This window comes from Mixophyes fleayi, chromosome 4, assembly GCF_038048845.1.
Source record: "Mixophyes fleayi isolate aMixFle1 chromosome 4, aMixFle1.hap1, whole genome shotgun sequence".
Lineage (NCBI taxonomy): Eukaryota > Metazoa > Chordata > Amphibia > Anura > Limnodynastidae > Mixophyes > Mixophyes fleayi.
Window position 1 is genome coordinate 79,583,648 of NC_134405.1, and position 17,731 is coordinate 79,601,378.

At 45.1% G+C, this 17,731-nt stretch overlaps 1 protein-coding gene across 2 annotated transcripts in view; it reads right to left on the minus strand.

Moving 5' to 3' along the window:
- CORO2B (coronin 2B) overlaps window positions 1-2,569 on the minus strand; it is a 61,218-nt gene extending 58,649 nt beyond the window's left edge. The window contains exon 1 of one of the 2 annotated variants that reach the window (XM_075207562.1): window positions 2,423-2,569. In XM_075207562.1, coding sequence (XP_075063663.1) covers window positions 2,423-2,437 — 15 coding nt within the window. In that variant the 5' untranslated portion in view covers window positions 2,438-2,569. The remainder of the gene's footprint in view (window positions 1-2,422) is intronic. The other variant, XM_075207563.1, reaches the window with a different exon arrangement.
- Window positions 2,570-17,731: the final 15,162 nt, after the last annotated feature.

Below are 17,731 nucleotides of genomic sequence, written 5' to 3' on the forward strand. Positions count from 1 at the left end.
TTACCACTCTCCATTAAACCCCTGAATCAGCTCTTCTCTCCCAAACCAGCTGTTCTCTCCATTATGCATGCCTTTGCATGCCTCATCTACATATATAGCACTCTAAATCAGCTCAGTTCTCCATTAGACTGCTCCATATCTTCTTTTTGTTTTTCAATAATGGTTTTTATTAAAGTTTTTCATTTACATGGTATAAAAGAAAAAAAAGCTCCACATCTTTTTAACCAGCTCATGTCCTCACTGTACTCATCCATAGCTCCCTGATTCAGCACATCTCTTCATTACACTGATCCATTCCTCCTGGAACCAGCTCATCTCTCCACTACACTCATCCAAACCTTTCTAAATCAGCTTATCTCTGATTATACTGATCCATACCTCCCTGAACCATATCTTCTCTCCACTACACCTTCCATGCTTTCCTAAATGAGTTTGTCTTTTCAGTACAACAACCTATACCTCCCCCAAATCAGTCCTTCGCTCAACTCATTAACATTTTTCTGAACAGCTTGTCTCTCCGCTATACTGATCCACACATTGCTAAATCAGTTCTTCTGTACTCTACTCATCTATATTTCCATGAAAAATCTCCTTTGTCCATTATACTCATCCGCACCAATCTGAACCAACTTGTCTTTCTTTTACAGCTATTCATCCCTCCCTGAACCAGCTGTTCTTTCCTTAGTACTCATCTAGTCCTCAGTTCAATTCCCGACCATGGCCTTATCTGTGTGGAGTTTGTATGTGCTCCCTGTGTTTGCATGGGTTTCCTCCGGGTGCTCCGGTTTCCTGTGCTCCCTGTGTTTGCATGGGTTTCCTCCGGGTGCTCCGGTTTCCTTCCACACTCCAAAAACATGCTGGTATGTTAATTTTCTGCTGACAAAATTAACCCTAGTCTGTGTGTCTGTGTGTGTGTGTTAGGGAATTTAGACTGTAAGCTCCAATGGGGCAGGGACTGATGTGATAAAAATTCTCAGTACAGCGCTGCGGAATTGGTGGCGCTATATAAATAAAAATTATGATAATGATCTATACATCACTGAACTAGCTCATCTCTCTATTTCACGCATTCATACATCCCAGTTTTGCTATCCACTATACTCAATCATACCTTCCTAAGTCTGTTCTTTTCTTCAGTACACCCAACCCAAACCTACATAAACTAGCTTGTCACTCACCTATACCTCAATCAATCAGGTGCCCTCTTCAGCACAACTCTCTAGTTACTAGTTCTCTAGTTTTAGTTACAGCTACTCTCTAGTTACCATGGAGTCTGAATTATCCTCATCCCTAATCCCATTAGCCAGCTTTTTCATCGCCCAAGCCACACCTCTTTCAACCAAAGCCTCATTATTAATCAACTCTGTCTTTCGCAATAAAGTGTTCTCTCCACCACATGTAACTGCAGTAGCTCTCATTTGCAACTAACTTTTCTATACAACCATACCTGTCACAATCAATACTTTCTACTCAACCATACCTGATCTACAGTATACAAACCAACATTTATCCCTTACAAACCTCACTACCAATGACCTCACATTCATTTATAGATTCTTAATATATCTCTCCCAACGTTCCTATCTACCATCATATCTATCCAAATACTCTACTTTTCTCCTACACTCAACAACTGATCCAATTGACTCTGTTTTAGCTTTAGTATACAATATTTGTCTTGTCCTGTATACTGTCTACATGCAAACATGCCATCAACAGCCATATGTTCCTTAAATTTAGCTTGGCCATCTTTCACCTACACACTGTTATGTTCCGGATATCATGTAGTCGTTCTTCCCTACACTTTGACGTACATTCCTCAGCCATCCTCACTAGAATCAACTCTTTCTGTCAAGCTTACAAGTATCTCCTTGTAACTCAGCTACTCCTCACCCACGCCCCAACGTCACAAAGCTTTAAGCAGCAGGTTGCATAAAGGGTTTGGTTGGCTATCCATGTGTTCTCTCTACAGATGTCTATGGATTAAGTAGAGGGCTATGGGAGCCTGTCAGACACCACTACATAGGAAGCAGTAATATGTGATTAATCCTTTGCTTCTTGGAATAGATCCAACAGATTAGATGGGTGGGTGATTATTATGTACTTGGTTGCATGGTTGTGTGTGAGAGCGTTGTGGGAGTACAGAGCTGCAGAAAACTCCTACAATCTCTAAAGTCCAAGGGTATAAACACTATGACTTCCGACATCCCATGTAATGCACTTCCCAGCCATATTAAACACACTCTTTACCCCAGTGAGGTCTTTTGGATAGAAAGCCCTTAATCTATCCAGATGGAGAGGATGCTGACACACATCCAGTGCCGCATTCTATGTATCTCCCTCATTTTATCTCTCTCTCCCATTCTCTCCCCCTCCTTGTGCTATTCTGTCTCCCACATGCATCTGTGTTGGCTTGACTTACCTTGGTGACAGTCATATAGCGCTGTGTCAGAGCGGGGGGACCAGGCGCCCGGGCAACTGGATTGTGACTGCAGATCTCTGTGCGTGGCTGCCTCCAGACACACTCACACACAATGTGCTGGCTCCCCTCCTCCTCATTATTCCCATCCTTTGCTGGCTGACTTGTGATGTCACTCTGCATCCATACTGATCAGGCAGGAAGCGGCTTTGCTGCTGTTAACCCTTTCTCTGCTGGGGCCAGGGGAACAGAGTAAAAAACATTTGCTGTGAAAGACAATACCTCACCTGACAAAACTTTCTAAGACCCTCAAGCAAGTGAAGGGCTCATGTGTAGGTATGATTCTGCGGACTGGCACACTGTGAGGACAAGTTTGTAGGTGTGTCCCCCCTCGTTGGCAGGAGCATCATAGGAGGAACACCTGTCTGTGTCACATTCCACTGAAACACTAGAGATGATGGTATCTGTCAGATCTGTTACCTGGTATTTGAGACAGGTGACATCTGAACTCACCAGGGTGTGTTCAATACTTCTATGATGCTATGTATAGAATGATGCTGCAGTGCTGCAAGTATAATGATTATGCAGTGCTAAGAGTATAGTGATTGTGCAGTGCTAAACTTATAGTGATTCTGCAGTGCTACAAGTATAATAATTATGCAGTGCTAAGAGTATAGTGATTCTGGGGTGCTACACTTATAGTGACTCTGCAGTGCTACAAGTATAGTGATTATGCAGTGCTAAGATTATAGTGATTGTGCAGTGCTACACTTATAGTGATTCTGCAGTGATGGACAGTCAGGGATGCACTGATAGTTTTGGGATTCCAGGTACATAGAGGATATTTTCAACAGTGATCGATCGCCTTTTTTATTTTATTAACGAGACTGGAAAAAAATGTGGTGTTTTTTCCATTATATTTTTGCAACTTTCTCCATTGAAAAGATGTATAAAAAATGTGTTTTTTTTTCATTGTAATGTATTCATTTATTTAAAAGTCGGCTACTTCTGGTAATCCAGCACTTTCACTTGAAAGACTGGAAAATATACAGACTTACTTGTCTGGTGTTAAATTAATACCAAAAAATTTTCCCGCATTTTTGAATATAAAAAATGTCATATTTATGTGGTTTTAATCATGTTATTTTACTAAAATAGTTTTAAATATTTAATACGTTTCTGATATGATATCCAAATCAAGTATAAAATGTTCCTTGCTTGTTCTGAAAATATCAGTTCTTCCTATATATCAATGTCATTTTTTGATCTTTCAAGGAGAAATGAAAAAAATTTGGTGTTTTGTAAAAAAAAACCAAAAGAAATTTCAATGGGAAATAGCAATAAATTGATCTAAAAAAGGTAAATATTGCAGAACATTGTTTCTTCTCTCCAATGTCTCTTTGGAAAATATCCCCCCATGTCTGTACATACTGTAAGCTGGATGTGCCAGAAATAGGCTGCTGAATCAGAGACCCTTGTGCCACCTTGTGGTATTGTGTGGCAAACAATTTATTCAATTTAGCAGAATTGTGCAACAAAAAATTCATAATGTAAATTGTTAAATAAAACAGTAAATATGAGTTTAATGTGTGACACTCTATAGCGGAATGTCCTTTCCTCTGTCATGTACATAATACACATTTATGCACTCAAGTACATACATAAAACATAAACTATGCATTTGAATACATCTTATTAAAGAATGTTTAGCTAACAATGGACACTGACACTAAAGATACATTGGTGGAAGTGGGAGATGGCTGCACTTTACATCAGCGCTGTACAATATCTCCCACATATTCGTCTTCTCACAAATATAAAACATCTATAAATTAGTCATGGCAGTGGGAAATGATTGCAGTGGTGCCAGGGAGTGTCATCACACCAAGGACAAGGTTGTTTTGCAGACCTACTGGATTATAACCTCAGCTAAGATTCTGGACCCATTGGGTTTTTTGTCATTGCTGTTGCCATCTCGATTCTTCTTTTAGTGATCTCCTTGGGGACAGCAGCAGCCATTGAACAAAGGGAACAACTGTCCTGGCTGCTCTTCCAGGAAGAGCCATGACACTGAAGAAAAACACTGGGCTATGTATAGATGCCCCAAGCTGACAGATAACCTCTATACTGGAGTATGAAGGCAAAAGTCTAATCCGCTTATTGGTTGACATTTTACCTTTACAGTGTTACCCAGCAGAGTTAACATACCACCATGAAATAAAGACATGGAGACTTGTTTTGGCTAAAATGAAAGGTCAGCAATTTATTGAAAAGACCAATATACTGAGAAGAGGTGTCCAATATAAGCAGTCCAATCAGCCCCCAGGCCACACCCATAAGCTTTAATCTCTGCCCCAATAAATTGGGCACGGCTGAGGTCCGCCCGCCTAAGCGGAGCCCCATAACCCCGAAGGGGTATTCTCACTAATTGCCTGATCCCTTTAGGGGAGAGTGCCTACCACGCCTTGAATGTGACCAAATTGGCTGCTGATTGGGCTGTTTACTGCCACAGCTAGGTTGCCGCTGCAAGGAACCTAAGCCCGCCACCAACTGACCTCTCATAGCCAAAGCACTGAAAATCTGCTCTATGAAATACGACAACCCTGTATCCGACAAATGTACCCCATCGGATCTATAAAAATTTGTGAAACGTGCTCTGATGCACGGGCAGCTGATAAACTCGCCCCCTTCCTTTCAAGAATATTCTCCTTGCAGCCCTATTAACCTTCCCGCAAGACTTTTCAATACGAGCTGGCCTATCCGCTCCCCTCCAATTAATTATAGGGATGATGTCTGACCAGATGAGGTACACTGCTAGCGAATGTAACTTAATTTCTCCAATATCTGCTTTGATCCTTACTATGAGTTCCAAACATTTCCACTTACCCAAATCATTGCCCCCGAGGTGAATTATAAGTACAGAAGGGCGCCCAAATCTCACCTCGCTATCCATCAGACCTTTCAATAGCGACTCCCAACGCAGCCCCCTGTGGCCTATCCATCTAACTGAACTTGCCCGGGGGTATCTGCTCAAGTTATGAGCAGGGCCACTTTTACCGAGCCAAAAAACGAATGAATGGCCAACCAGCAAAATATTTTGGCCATCCTTTCGAGAACCTGCAAGATGGATTGAGATGCACATAAACAAGAGTCATAATACACACCTAATAAATAGAGGAAAGGAACACTACAGTTTGTGCAAGATAGGGTGACCCGTGAGGAGGTAAAACCAGAAACCCTGGGGCGCCAACAGCCAATCAGGCCCCCGAAGAAAAGAAAATGGCAAATCCCTCGGCGCCTCCTTTCAACAAGACAGGCAACACATGTCATGGGTCAGCCTCACGAAATCGTAACAAATACGCTAAAGCGCAATAGGTGGACGAACATATTTCCTAAAACTCTTTGACTTCTACCTACCCAACGCCATAATAGACTGTTATGGAGTGCCCTCTTCAGCCGCTACTGTAGCCGCTCCTATTCTAAAGGAATGAGTCCTATAATCAGGGCCGGATTAAGGGAATGGAGGCCCCGGGCTAAGGGGCCCTCCATTCCCCGCGAGGCCCCCAATGTGAGCCGTCCGCCGCCCCCCACCCCCCGCGAGGACCCCCCCAAGCACTTACCTGTCAGTGCAGTCCTCCGTCCCGGCGCGCTGTAAGCTCCTTACTGAGGAGATCTCGCGAGAGTTCATGAACTCTCGCGAGATATCCTCAGTAAGCAGACTACAGCGCGCCGGGACGGAGGACTGCACTGACAGTACTCAGCAGCATCGATCGGGCCGGGGGCGCCCCCGCCCCCGACCGATCAATAATGCTGCTGAGGAGTTTGAAGGGCCCCCTGGATGCCCGAGGCCCCTGGGCTATAGCCCAGTTAGACCTCGGGTTAATCCGGCCCTGCCTATAATATGCCGTATTCAAGCCAAGCTTCGCAATGGACTTCTTAAAGACAGCTGAAAATTGGTACTTTGTAAGGGGGGACCCATCATGGTGCCTAAGCCAATTTCCACCAGGGGCGGGGGCCAAAAATCTATACAATCTAGCTAGGTCAACTGGACAAACTGCGATGTCCCTATTGCGATGCAAGGAAATCCACCGCTCTCTACCCAACGGATCCGTCTTTGATCTATGTATTTTACACGCTATGCTATCATCTTTAACCACGACATTCTTGCGAAGTAACCTAGACCCAATCGCCAATCTGGAAGACGCCACCAACTCACCTATTCTGAATGCCCCAAAAAAGGCCATAGCAAAAGGCAACCGAAACAAAGCTGCCTCAAAAGCAAAAGCTAGCGACTGCCGGGATAATATTAACAAGACCAGCCAACAATACTTTATCAATGGGCCTATGTCTGTCTTCCACCGCAGGGGAAATCCTAGCCCAACCCCTTAATGCCCTGCGAACCAAAACCTGCTTAGTTACATCCCGACTACCGTGCAACTGCAGAAAAAAGGAAATACCTGCCAAAGCCGACACCATATACGGCTTCGATTTACCCACATGGAAACAATGCCACACAAAAGACAGTATACGCTGCTGATCAGTCTCACCTTCAGCCTTCCTTGATGAACAAAACCCTTCCCAGGACGACCAAGCCTCCTGATATTTCTTCAAGGTACCCGGTGCTACCGAATGCTTTGCAAGATCCACTATACCGGCCTTATAATCTGCCAGACAAAATCAGGGCATGAAACACCAATCTCATTAGCCCCAGGGGCTAGTGAACGAAACTTCAGCCAATCAAATCTAGACAAAGCGTCCACAATCCCATTATCAGACCATATCAGACCCAGGCACATGTCTCGCCCCTAAGGTAAAGTTAAACGATAAGCATTTGTACACCAAATGCCTCAATAACCTCAGCGACGGAGGGGAGGTAGCGTTCTGATTATTGATAGCATGCACTACCCCCATATTATCACACCAGAAAACTATACTTCTATTGCTAAGGCGATTACCCCACAATTCCATTGCCACAATAATTGGGAACAATTCCAGCAACAGGAGATTCCTCATGAGACCTTCCTGCCGCTAAGAAGGGGGCCACGAGGCTGCACACCACTCCCCTTCCAGGTAAGCACCAAAACCGGACGAGCCAGCGCGTCCGTAATCAATTGAAGCTCCACATTATTGGCGGCAGGCGACATCCACAAACAAACCCCATTGAAGTTCTCCAGAAACAAACACCACATACCCAAATCATCCCTAATCTCCTTGGATAGCCTTACCAGATGACAGGCTTTCGTAACCCCAACTGTAGCTCTCTCCAACTTCCGACAAAAAGCCCTACCCATGGGGATAACACGACAAGCAAAGTTAAGTAGACCAAGCTGGGATTGAAATTGCTTTAACTGAACCTTACCCTCACCCTGCAACAAGTCAATCACACCCTTCAACTTAGCCACTTTCTCCATAGGCAGCCTACAGCATCCTGCTCTAGTGTCAATTTTGATACCCAAGTATGACAATCTCTCCGTCGGACCTTCCGATTTGTGCGTAGCCACTGGAACTCCCATTACTCTAAACAATGACTGAGCAGAAAACAACAAATCCTGTCACACGGTGGACCCACTTGGCCCAATGAATAAGTAATCTTCCAGGTAATGGGCCACACTTTGATGCCCTGTCCCCGTAACAATACACCAATGCAGAAAATTGCTGAAACACTTGAAAAATGCGCAAGACACTGAACAGCCCATAGGCAAACATTTATCCACATAATAACCACCCGGCAAACGAAAACCCATGTATTTAAAGGAAAATGAATGCAAAGGCAGGAGCCTAAATGTTGACTCAATATCGAGCTTCGCCAGCAACGCCCTGGCCCCGCAGCGCTGCACTATCAACAAAGCATCCTCAAAGGATTGATACACCACCGGGCACTCAGATTCTGCAATCGCATCATTCACGGACATACCATGCAGGTGAGACAGATGCTGTATCAGCCTAAGCTTACCCACTTCCTTCTTCGGTACTACACCCACCGGGGAAATGACCAAACCCTGAATCGGAGGCATAGCAAAGGGACCACATATACTGCCCAACCCGACCTCCTTATTCACTTTCTCCTGCACAACCAAACGCAACTCCAAAGCTGATTTCAGGTTCCTGGGAGAACCCGCATGCACAGTTCCACTTACCGGTAATTTAAACCCATGCCTAAAGCCATCCTCTAAAAACTCTGAAGCCAGTCTATTGGGGTACCAACCTAGCCATTTATCCAGCTCTGACAACACAATAGGAGAAAAAGCCTTAACACGCAGGAGCTCCTGCGGTGGGTCTGTCCGTGGTAGCTGGACCACTCCTTTTAGGACATTCTCTTCTAGGATGCCCTCCTCCACATGCAGCACAGGCATGCTTAAACCTACAGGCTGCACCTCTGTCACAATGAACCCCGTTGCATACAAAACATCTCCCCCGAAAGCGCTGGGTCAATCTATTCGGGAGTTGCCTCTGCCTTGTCACACTTGCCTTACTCACTACCGATCTAGGCTGAGTAAGCTCTAGCCACACCTCCACACCCTTACAACCCAAATCCATCACTAATAAACCATCCTGTTTCCCTCGAAATGCCTCGTCATGACGCCTCCACATGTTACCTGAGCGGGTATACACCCCTTGGGTCAAGAATATGTATTTGATAATGTTCATGTGCTCCTCAGGCCTGGTTTCCAAGTAACAAGCCGCAAATACCAGGAAACCCTCCAACCAATTGGAAAAACTTCTGTAAACCTCCTCACCCACGCCAGAGCGTGACATTGCTGCTGCCAAAGCATCCTTAGCCTTGTTAGTAATGGCAAACATATCCACAAACCAGCCTGTGCGTATCTTACCACTCACCCTGTTTCTAATGTCCCGCAGGACGGCTGTATTGAAACAGCGCACCACGTCATCATCCCCGAGGCTGGTATTCTCCACCCCCGCTCGCCGGCGGGTACCACCCGACTTCCTCTCCAGCAGCCTTAATAACCTTGTGTCCGAACTCCTGAACCTAGCTGGAACCTCACTCCCAGAGGAAGAAGAGCCTGAATCAGAGCTCATACCCAACATCCCGCTGGCATGCTCACCGACTGCCTCGTGGCCCCCACCGTCCGCTCCTGATGATGTTCCCGCTCCAGCCGTAGAGGCGGCTTCCGCATAAGAAGCGTGCCTGGACCCTCGACCCGATGACGTACGCCTGGTCGAACCTGCAGAGGAGGAAACAGAAAGAGAGCTCTCTGATACCAGCCCCTATAACATTGGTGGCAGTGGAAGGGAGGATAATTCCAATATGGCCACCACCATCCTGGACTGCAACCACTCATGTGCGGCTGGATGCACCCGTACACGAGCGCATCGCCACGCATGCGCAGACGCATTTTCGACGCGGAACGCGGTGGACACCCCTCGCATCTTAGACCCCCGGCCTGCAAGGGGGACGGTGGAATCACCCAGCGGCGAGACCTGGGCCGCCTGGGATTTGATGCAGGAGGGGAAGCAGCCTCTAATAGGCAGTGGGGGGACACGGAGTCGCTTTGCCCTCAACATGGTGGACAGGGGAAGAAAAAATTTGCAAGGAGAAAAGAGATAGGAGGGGGAGAATCGAAAAAGGAGAAAAAGAAAAAAATAGGGAGAATATAAAAAAGGGAAGAAGAAAGAAACAGAGGTAAGGTGCAATAGAAGGAGACAGTCAGGTAAAGCAGAGGAGAGGAATAAGCAAGGAAAACAAAATACAGTAACCAAAATACAATGCAGGATAAAACAACTTTGCACAGTATCTACTCACCAGGACAGCAGAGCCGGATATACTCACTCCAAACTCTCCAGATGGTAAGGGGAAAGCTAACTGCTCATACCTGAACCTTATCCTTCTTTCTCCCCTATAATCCTGCCCCCTACGTTCCGACTGATTGGCTGACCCTTGCCCCCCCTGGCAAAGTTAACTCTTGCTATACTCGGGACTCTCTTTTACCTGCCCCCGCAGCGTTTGTTACCTCGGGCTAATCCCTGCCCTCTGTTATCCTTCTCTGCAACCAGCAGAGGAAGGACGCTCAGTGTTATGGATGGTGGAGGGACTGTTGAGGTTGCCAACAGCGTACGGTTTTGGGATTTTTGCCATAACTGGTTCTTGTGTCTGCTCATTCCTACTGTGTTGCACAGAAATGCCATTTGCCAATTGACTGCTAACAATGGCCACCAGCGCTTGTCCCACTAGTTGTTATTCCGCTACCTTCTAAATCACCTGCTCCTCACACCTCTTAGATTGTAAGCTCATTATTGTATGTAATTTGTGTCATGTCATGATCCCCTCAATGTACAGCGCTGCATAATGTGCCGGCTCTTTGTAAATAAAAGGATAATAATAATTACTGTCTTTGTATTATTTTAGGACATTTCTTCAACCAAGGTCAACAGGCTCATATTATCTCAAACTTGTAGAGAATCCCCCTATTTATCAATACAAATTTAATATGTGGCAGCACTTTATCTATCGTGTGTCCACTTCATCCACCCATGTAGGAAAGGTGATGAACGATCCAAAAGCAAGCAATATATTTTCTTGCAAAAGCGTCTGTTTGTAAAATGAAGTTATATGCATGCAGCCTTCCCAATATACAATTCTACGTGCTCACATGTAAGGGTTATTTGCAGCCTGTGGTAGTCAGCATATCGATGCTGACTACCCCGACAAGACTTACCCGGACGTCTTGACACCGAACGGCTCCTTCCCGACCAGACTCCAGGACGACTAATGTGACAACTGACTGCAAGGCATCGTGACGAATGAAGAAGCCGGCGAGGCTTGATGGCGTCACCGACGACCGCAACGCTGTTATTGGTGCTGTAAGTATGCGGGAATGGACAATGTACAATGCTTTGCAGAGTACATTGTCCATGCCCGCATACTACATTACCCCCTTAACAGCACCGATAACAGCGCCGCGGTCGCCAGTGACGTCATCAAACCTCGCCGGCTTCTTCATTGGTTGCGAAGCCTTGCAGTCAGTTGGCACATCAGTCGTCCTGGAGCCTGGTCGGGAAGGAGCCGTTTGGTGTCAAGACGTCGGGGTAAGTCTTGTCGAAATAATCACCATCATTATTTCGTACCGCACCCATTTGCAGCAAAGTTTTCAATCACTCCATTCCAAAAGTGTATGATTATACAGCAAGTCCATGTAAGATGAAAGAATGCGCCCTCTTCTCCACTGTCACATTTGGGGCAGATGGCAGATTATCTCATTTCTCTTTTAAACATCTCTAGAGGATTGAGATATGCCCTATTTAGTAGGAGACTTTGTATAAATCTACAACAGGCACTAACAGAGATCACCCATGGAAGCTTCAGTACGCCCATTTACTTCTCCTTATAGATATTACTGACATCTCCTACTCAAGCATCCAAGAGCGATAATGAGACCATGGGGTAAATGTATCAAGCTGAGAGTTTTACGGCGGGTTTGAAAAACCAATCAGATTCTAGCTATGATTTATTTAGCACATTGTACAAAATGATAGCTGATTGGTTGCTATAGGCAACATCTCCACTTTTCAAACCCACTGGAAAACTCTCAGTTTGATACATTTACCCCCATAACTCTTTTGGGGCATAGAAGCAGATCTACTCTGGCAGTCAGTTTTCAAGGTCCCATAGACAGTAAGGATCCCAGCAGGGGCATAGCAATACATGGACCTCCAGGGTCTCACTGTGCAAATGCAGCATGTCATAGTTGTAAGTATCTATAACACGACTTTTGGGATATATCACTTTGATGCTGCAGGTCCTGAGACGGGAGTGAAAATCCCCTTTAATGTATAGAGACCCACTGTCTCCAAAGATATAACTTCTGTCAACTTTGTGTTATTCCATAAGGAGTGTGAGGATAGCCCTGGGAACTTTGTATTGTACTCATATATAAAATAGTTGTTTATTGTATATGGGTAGAGCATGGCACACAGGCCTGTGGGGCAGTAAAAATGGCATTCCTAAGATCTGTGAAAGTCCCACAGCAAGCCTTATCTAGCATCTAAGCTGTGTTTCATACATATCCTGTTGACAATGAAGGCAAATATTGAAAGTACACAGCTATATTATTATTATTGTTTATTTATATAGTGCCACTATATTATGAAGTGCTTTTACATAGAATAATAATCATTCAGATCAGTCCCTGTCCTCAGTAGCTTACAGTCTAAGCGCCTGATTCATTAAGGATCTTAAGTTAAGAAACTTCTTATTTCAGTCTCCTGGACAAAACCATGTTACAATTCAAGGGGTGCAAATTAGTTTTCTGTTTTGCACATAAGTTAAATACTGACTGTTTTTTCATGTAACACACAAATATCAACTTTAAACTTCAGTGTACAAATAAGCTATCAATTATTTGTGTGCCTTGATTCCACGTTGAAGGTTGACTTTTTCCCTGAAAACCACTTCTGGCCAGACTTCTGAGAACAGTAGATGGTTGTACCTGAGTCCCACTGGTTTTTTCCAGCTCTGAGTTGAAGGGCTGAAGAGCGGTACAATAATGAGTGTCTGCAGGCAATAGTGAAGCATGGTGGAGGTTCCTTGCATGTTTGGGGCTGCATTTAAGCAAATGGAATTGGGGATTTGATCAGAATTAATGGTGTCCTCAATGCTGAGAATTAGAACTGAGGGATGAATTAAAAGTTGAAGTTTACGTAGTTAACCGCTCATTGATATGGTGAAGTACTTGCACCAAACCTAAGCCAACTCCTGGAGGAGAATGGATTCCCAACGCCTCACTACAATCATTGTACGCTTTACCAACCTTACCTATCGCCTGTACAGTGTTCTCCTGCCACGCTAAAGGCTGCACCAGCTTCAGGACCCTAGTCCAGGCATCGAGCCCGTGCACCAAGTGGCTCCACATACCTCTGGGGCTGAAGCAGCACACCCATACCCTACCAAGGCCCGCACACCAATTTGCCCATCATACCTCTGGGGCTGAAGCAGCACACCCATACCCTACCAAGGCCCGCACACCAATTTGCCCATCATACATCTGGGGCTGGACCAGCACACCCGCACCATATCACGGTCCGCGCACCAAGTGGCCCATCATTCCTTCGGGGCTTCACCAGCACACCCATACCATACCACGTCCCATGCACCAAGTGGCCCAACATACCTCCAGGCCTGTACCAGGACCCATACTATACCACAGCCCACACCAAGTGGCCCATCATACCTCCGGGCTGAACCAGCACCCATACCAGATACTGGAACTCGTGCAACAAGCTTGTTACACAGACTCGGGCCAGCACAAGAACACGGGCAACGACTTGGGGAGAACCTCCCTTACCTCAAAGCACATCAGCAGGAAGGCAACTCCGTAACGCAACAACAAACTTTGGAGCCAGCAGCCGGGAATGGGAGGGAGGGATGCTGTCCTAGCTACAAAAGAGCTGGATGACTCATCCCTGAGATGATATAGCCTGTTCCCTTTATCCTGCCCCCCTATGACACTCACATAGGCATCACCACACCGTCCCTGCATTGCTATACCTGACTCTCTCAACTGCTTTTCCCACTTACTTTTTTTTTGTGCTGCAGCTACAATGAATGTAGTTAAAAGCATCTTGCATATGAGTTAGCAGGTGGAAAATCAGAAGCTGCTTATTATAAAGCTTTGAAAAAGTGTCAGGTATGTTCTATATCTATTTATTTATGCTGCTAACCTGGCAAATGTTCATGCCCTGCTTTCCCGTAAGGACATGTAAGCCCTACCTCTGATCATGCGGTGTTATTCAGACATCCTGGCATGCCAGTAATTTACAATCACAGATTTAAAGCCACATGTAGTCAGGACAGAGTATCTAGATGAGCTATTCAGGGCCTGTGGATCTCCTAACTGGACCAAAGGTGGTTTTATCAGTCTCCCCAACATTGGTGTTGAGCAACAGGCTGCCCCCTGAGCCGTTACCTGAGGCCCCAGCTCATCCATGTTGCATGTTCTGTCAATTATTTTATCTGCTTTATGTCCTGATTGTCCTAGCTGTTACTCTCTGCTTTATGCCTCGCTGAGCTTAACCTGCAGCCGTAGCCTTTATTCTGAGGTTAAGGGTAATGTGTGGCCCTTTGGAACTTTGATTCCCTCATTTGCGGCCCTTGAAGGGTATCCGGTTGCCTATAATTGCTCTAACACCTGTGAGGAGATCCATAAAACATGTCCTGCTAGGGCAGAGATCCACTGATCTGTATATTGTAGTAATATTTTACACAAAATGTCACATTCCTGTTCATGGGCCCTGTAATTTAACCCCTTGAGCCTTAATCCAGCTCTGGTTAGGGGAAGGGAACTAATAGCTGCTCTCAGTTCCCGGACAGGACACAGCCTGCAGAGCAAGCCGAGGAACTCTAATCACAAGATTTGGTAATCTCGTGAGACTAAGAGCTTCCCTGCTCACTCTACAGCACCAGAAGCATCCCCAGTGGGCTGGGGATGGCGTTATGTGGCTGGGAGGCCGTGATAAATGTAATGTTTTATTATAATGTATGTATCAGTGCCCCATGATGGCCACACCCACAACACATTGTGGCCATGCCCTTTCGGCGCCGCCGCTGCGCGGCCACACACAGTTTCTTTCATGCTGGGACTGAGGTGGGCCTGTGTACTTTAAATGCCAGGGCTGATTTTTAGTCCCAGTCCGGCCCTGTATAGGGATATAGGACAAATAAATCATTTAGGCTTAAAAAAGAGATTGCTCAGTGATATTATGGTATAGATTGGGAAACAGCAACTCTCATTAGCTTGAATGCTCTCATGATTTTTATTCACAAATCTCAGCCTACGTGAAAACATTTCAGGCTAGGATAAAAGCCAATAATAGTATAAAAACACTTTGGGTTACCAGTAGAGAGTGAACATCAACTCCTACTTCCTTAGTTCTCAGCTGTAGACTGAATTAAATTAGTTGTGTGTGGAAAACCAATAGAACTAGCCAAATCACAGAGCTCTGATTTATGGGCTAAATAGCAAACAAAGACACTTAAAAAAACCTGTTATATAACAATTCTTAGATGACAATACTAATCAGTGTGCCAAAAATTCTAAACATAAATAAATATAATAAAATATTGATCTATTAAACATAAAATACACAATGCCAAGTTATAATGGTTATAAATAACAATACTACCATATAATACAATAATCATATCCAATGTATAGTGAAAGCAAAAATGGCTTTTCTTGAAAAAGGCAGTGTGAATACAGGCCCTTTGGAAGTATTGCTGACAACCAAGATTTCAACCAGAGGACTCAACTGTATTTATTGGGGACAGCCTCGGACTGGCCTGCCGGCCAGCCGGGCTGTAGACCGGTAGGCCCAGCCGAGATTAAGCCCCGCCCCCTCCGACATTGGGGCGGAGCTTGCAGGGAGCACCTCGTAGACGGTCGTCTGTGTAAGAAACACACTACCGCGCAGGCGCAGAGAGCCGTGCCTTGGCTCTCTGCGCCTGCGCGGTAGTGTTTTGTGAACTTCAGCAGGGGAGGAGGACGGAGTTTCTACCGCGGCTGTCTTCTTGTCACTAGCCGCGCCGCCCAGAGGAGCAGGATGCCGGAGCTTTTCAAGGTAAGGTAAGTGGCAAAAAGAGGGGTTACTATTACTACTCGTTTCCCACAGTGAATGAGGGTTACTTTTCACCTCTTTTTTTTCCCCCTCTTTGTACTGCAGTCTGCAGGTACTGTTAAATTGCACACAGATAGCTGACTAGCATTCACCATAAGTGTGTACAATGCTCTGGATCTTAGGAAAAAGCTATAAAGGGTTAAGTAAAATCAGCAGTGATTAGACTCCTTTGTTGACATTTATTGTGGGAGTCTATTACATTCAGAATTTGTGGAGCAACAACCAATGTGAGGTCCAGAAGTAATACGTAGCACCTCACTCCCTGCCAATCGAGGAGCCAGAATTGGGAGTGCCCAACCTGTACCCAGAAGCCTCCACAGGAGGGGGATCCAGGTTAACCAGTACTACCAAGAGGTTACGACTCATGCTGTACCAACAAGATGCAGAGGCTGCAAGGACCAGATATCTTTTTCCTCATTGCCTGTGAGCCTTGTATAAGCGTGTGCCCCAAAAACAGGCTGTCATTGGAGCAGGACTGCCTTGCTGGCTGTAAGAGGGGGAGAATGCTAGTAACCACAGGACTGTGCCCAGGGGTTGGCTAAAGAGAGACTGATAATTATAACGTATTCAGTTGTTATGGTATAATTGTTTAACCTTTTAATAAAAAGTACTATAGCTCCGTTGTGTTAAATAAACTTAAGTTTTCATTATTCAGATGTTTGCCTGGATGTGAAAATACCAGTGTACACAATTAATGAAAAACTTTTGTTTTATACATCACGGAAACATTATCATTGTAAAATTCTGTAGATGGTTTAGCCAAACGGTATTGTCACAAGGCTTAGCAAGAGAGTTCCCCTGCTTTGGTTCTATACACTGTTAAAAACACCACAACTCCTGGGAAACAATAAAGAATATATATGTATATATAGTGTGAATTGAGAGTACTATAGCTGCACAGAGAACACTAAATGCTGAGTTGGTTTGGGTCTATAGTTGAATGTGGGGCTGAGTGTGGGGAGGAGGCTGAGTGTGGGGAGGGGGGCTATCTATTAAATGTGAATATTATTTATTTAATGCTAGGAATGGTAGTGGGAAATGGCTGTATTAAACGTAAATGCTATTGATTTATTGCTGGGGCCGTTTGGAGGGAGGGTAATAGGTTTATTTATTAAATGGGAATACTATTAATTTAATGTTGGGGTTGGTTGGACGGAAATAGATCTATTTATCAAATGTGAGTGCTATTACTTTAATGTTGAGGCTGGAGAGAGGCCTAATTATTAAATGTGGGTGCTGTTGATTTAATGGCAGGGATGGTTGGCGTTTCTAAATGTACCAATTATTTTTTCCAAATAGGGCCCTCAACATTCCAGGATGCAGACAAGCCGCAACTAAAGAAACCAGCAGCCACAGGTGGTAAAAGTGACAACAACAGGTAGGACAGTCTGTCAAATGTTCTGATTCTAGTGTAGGCTTGGCTAACCTGTGGTACTCCAGGTGTTGTGAAACTACAAGTCCCAGCATACCCTTCCAGCAATAAGCTGCTATATATTGGCAAAGCATGCTGGGACTTGTAGTTTCAAAACACCTGGAGTGCCACAGGTTAGCCAAACCTGGTCTAGTGGGACAATCCTGATTTTTGGTGACTGTTCTCCCCAATCTAAGAGGCAGGTCAAGACTGTGTATTCTTTATACACACAATGCATTCTTTATATACTACACTAAGGTGCTAGCTGTCCT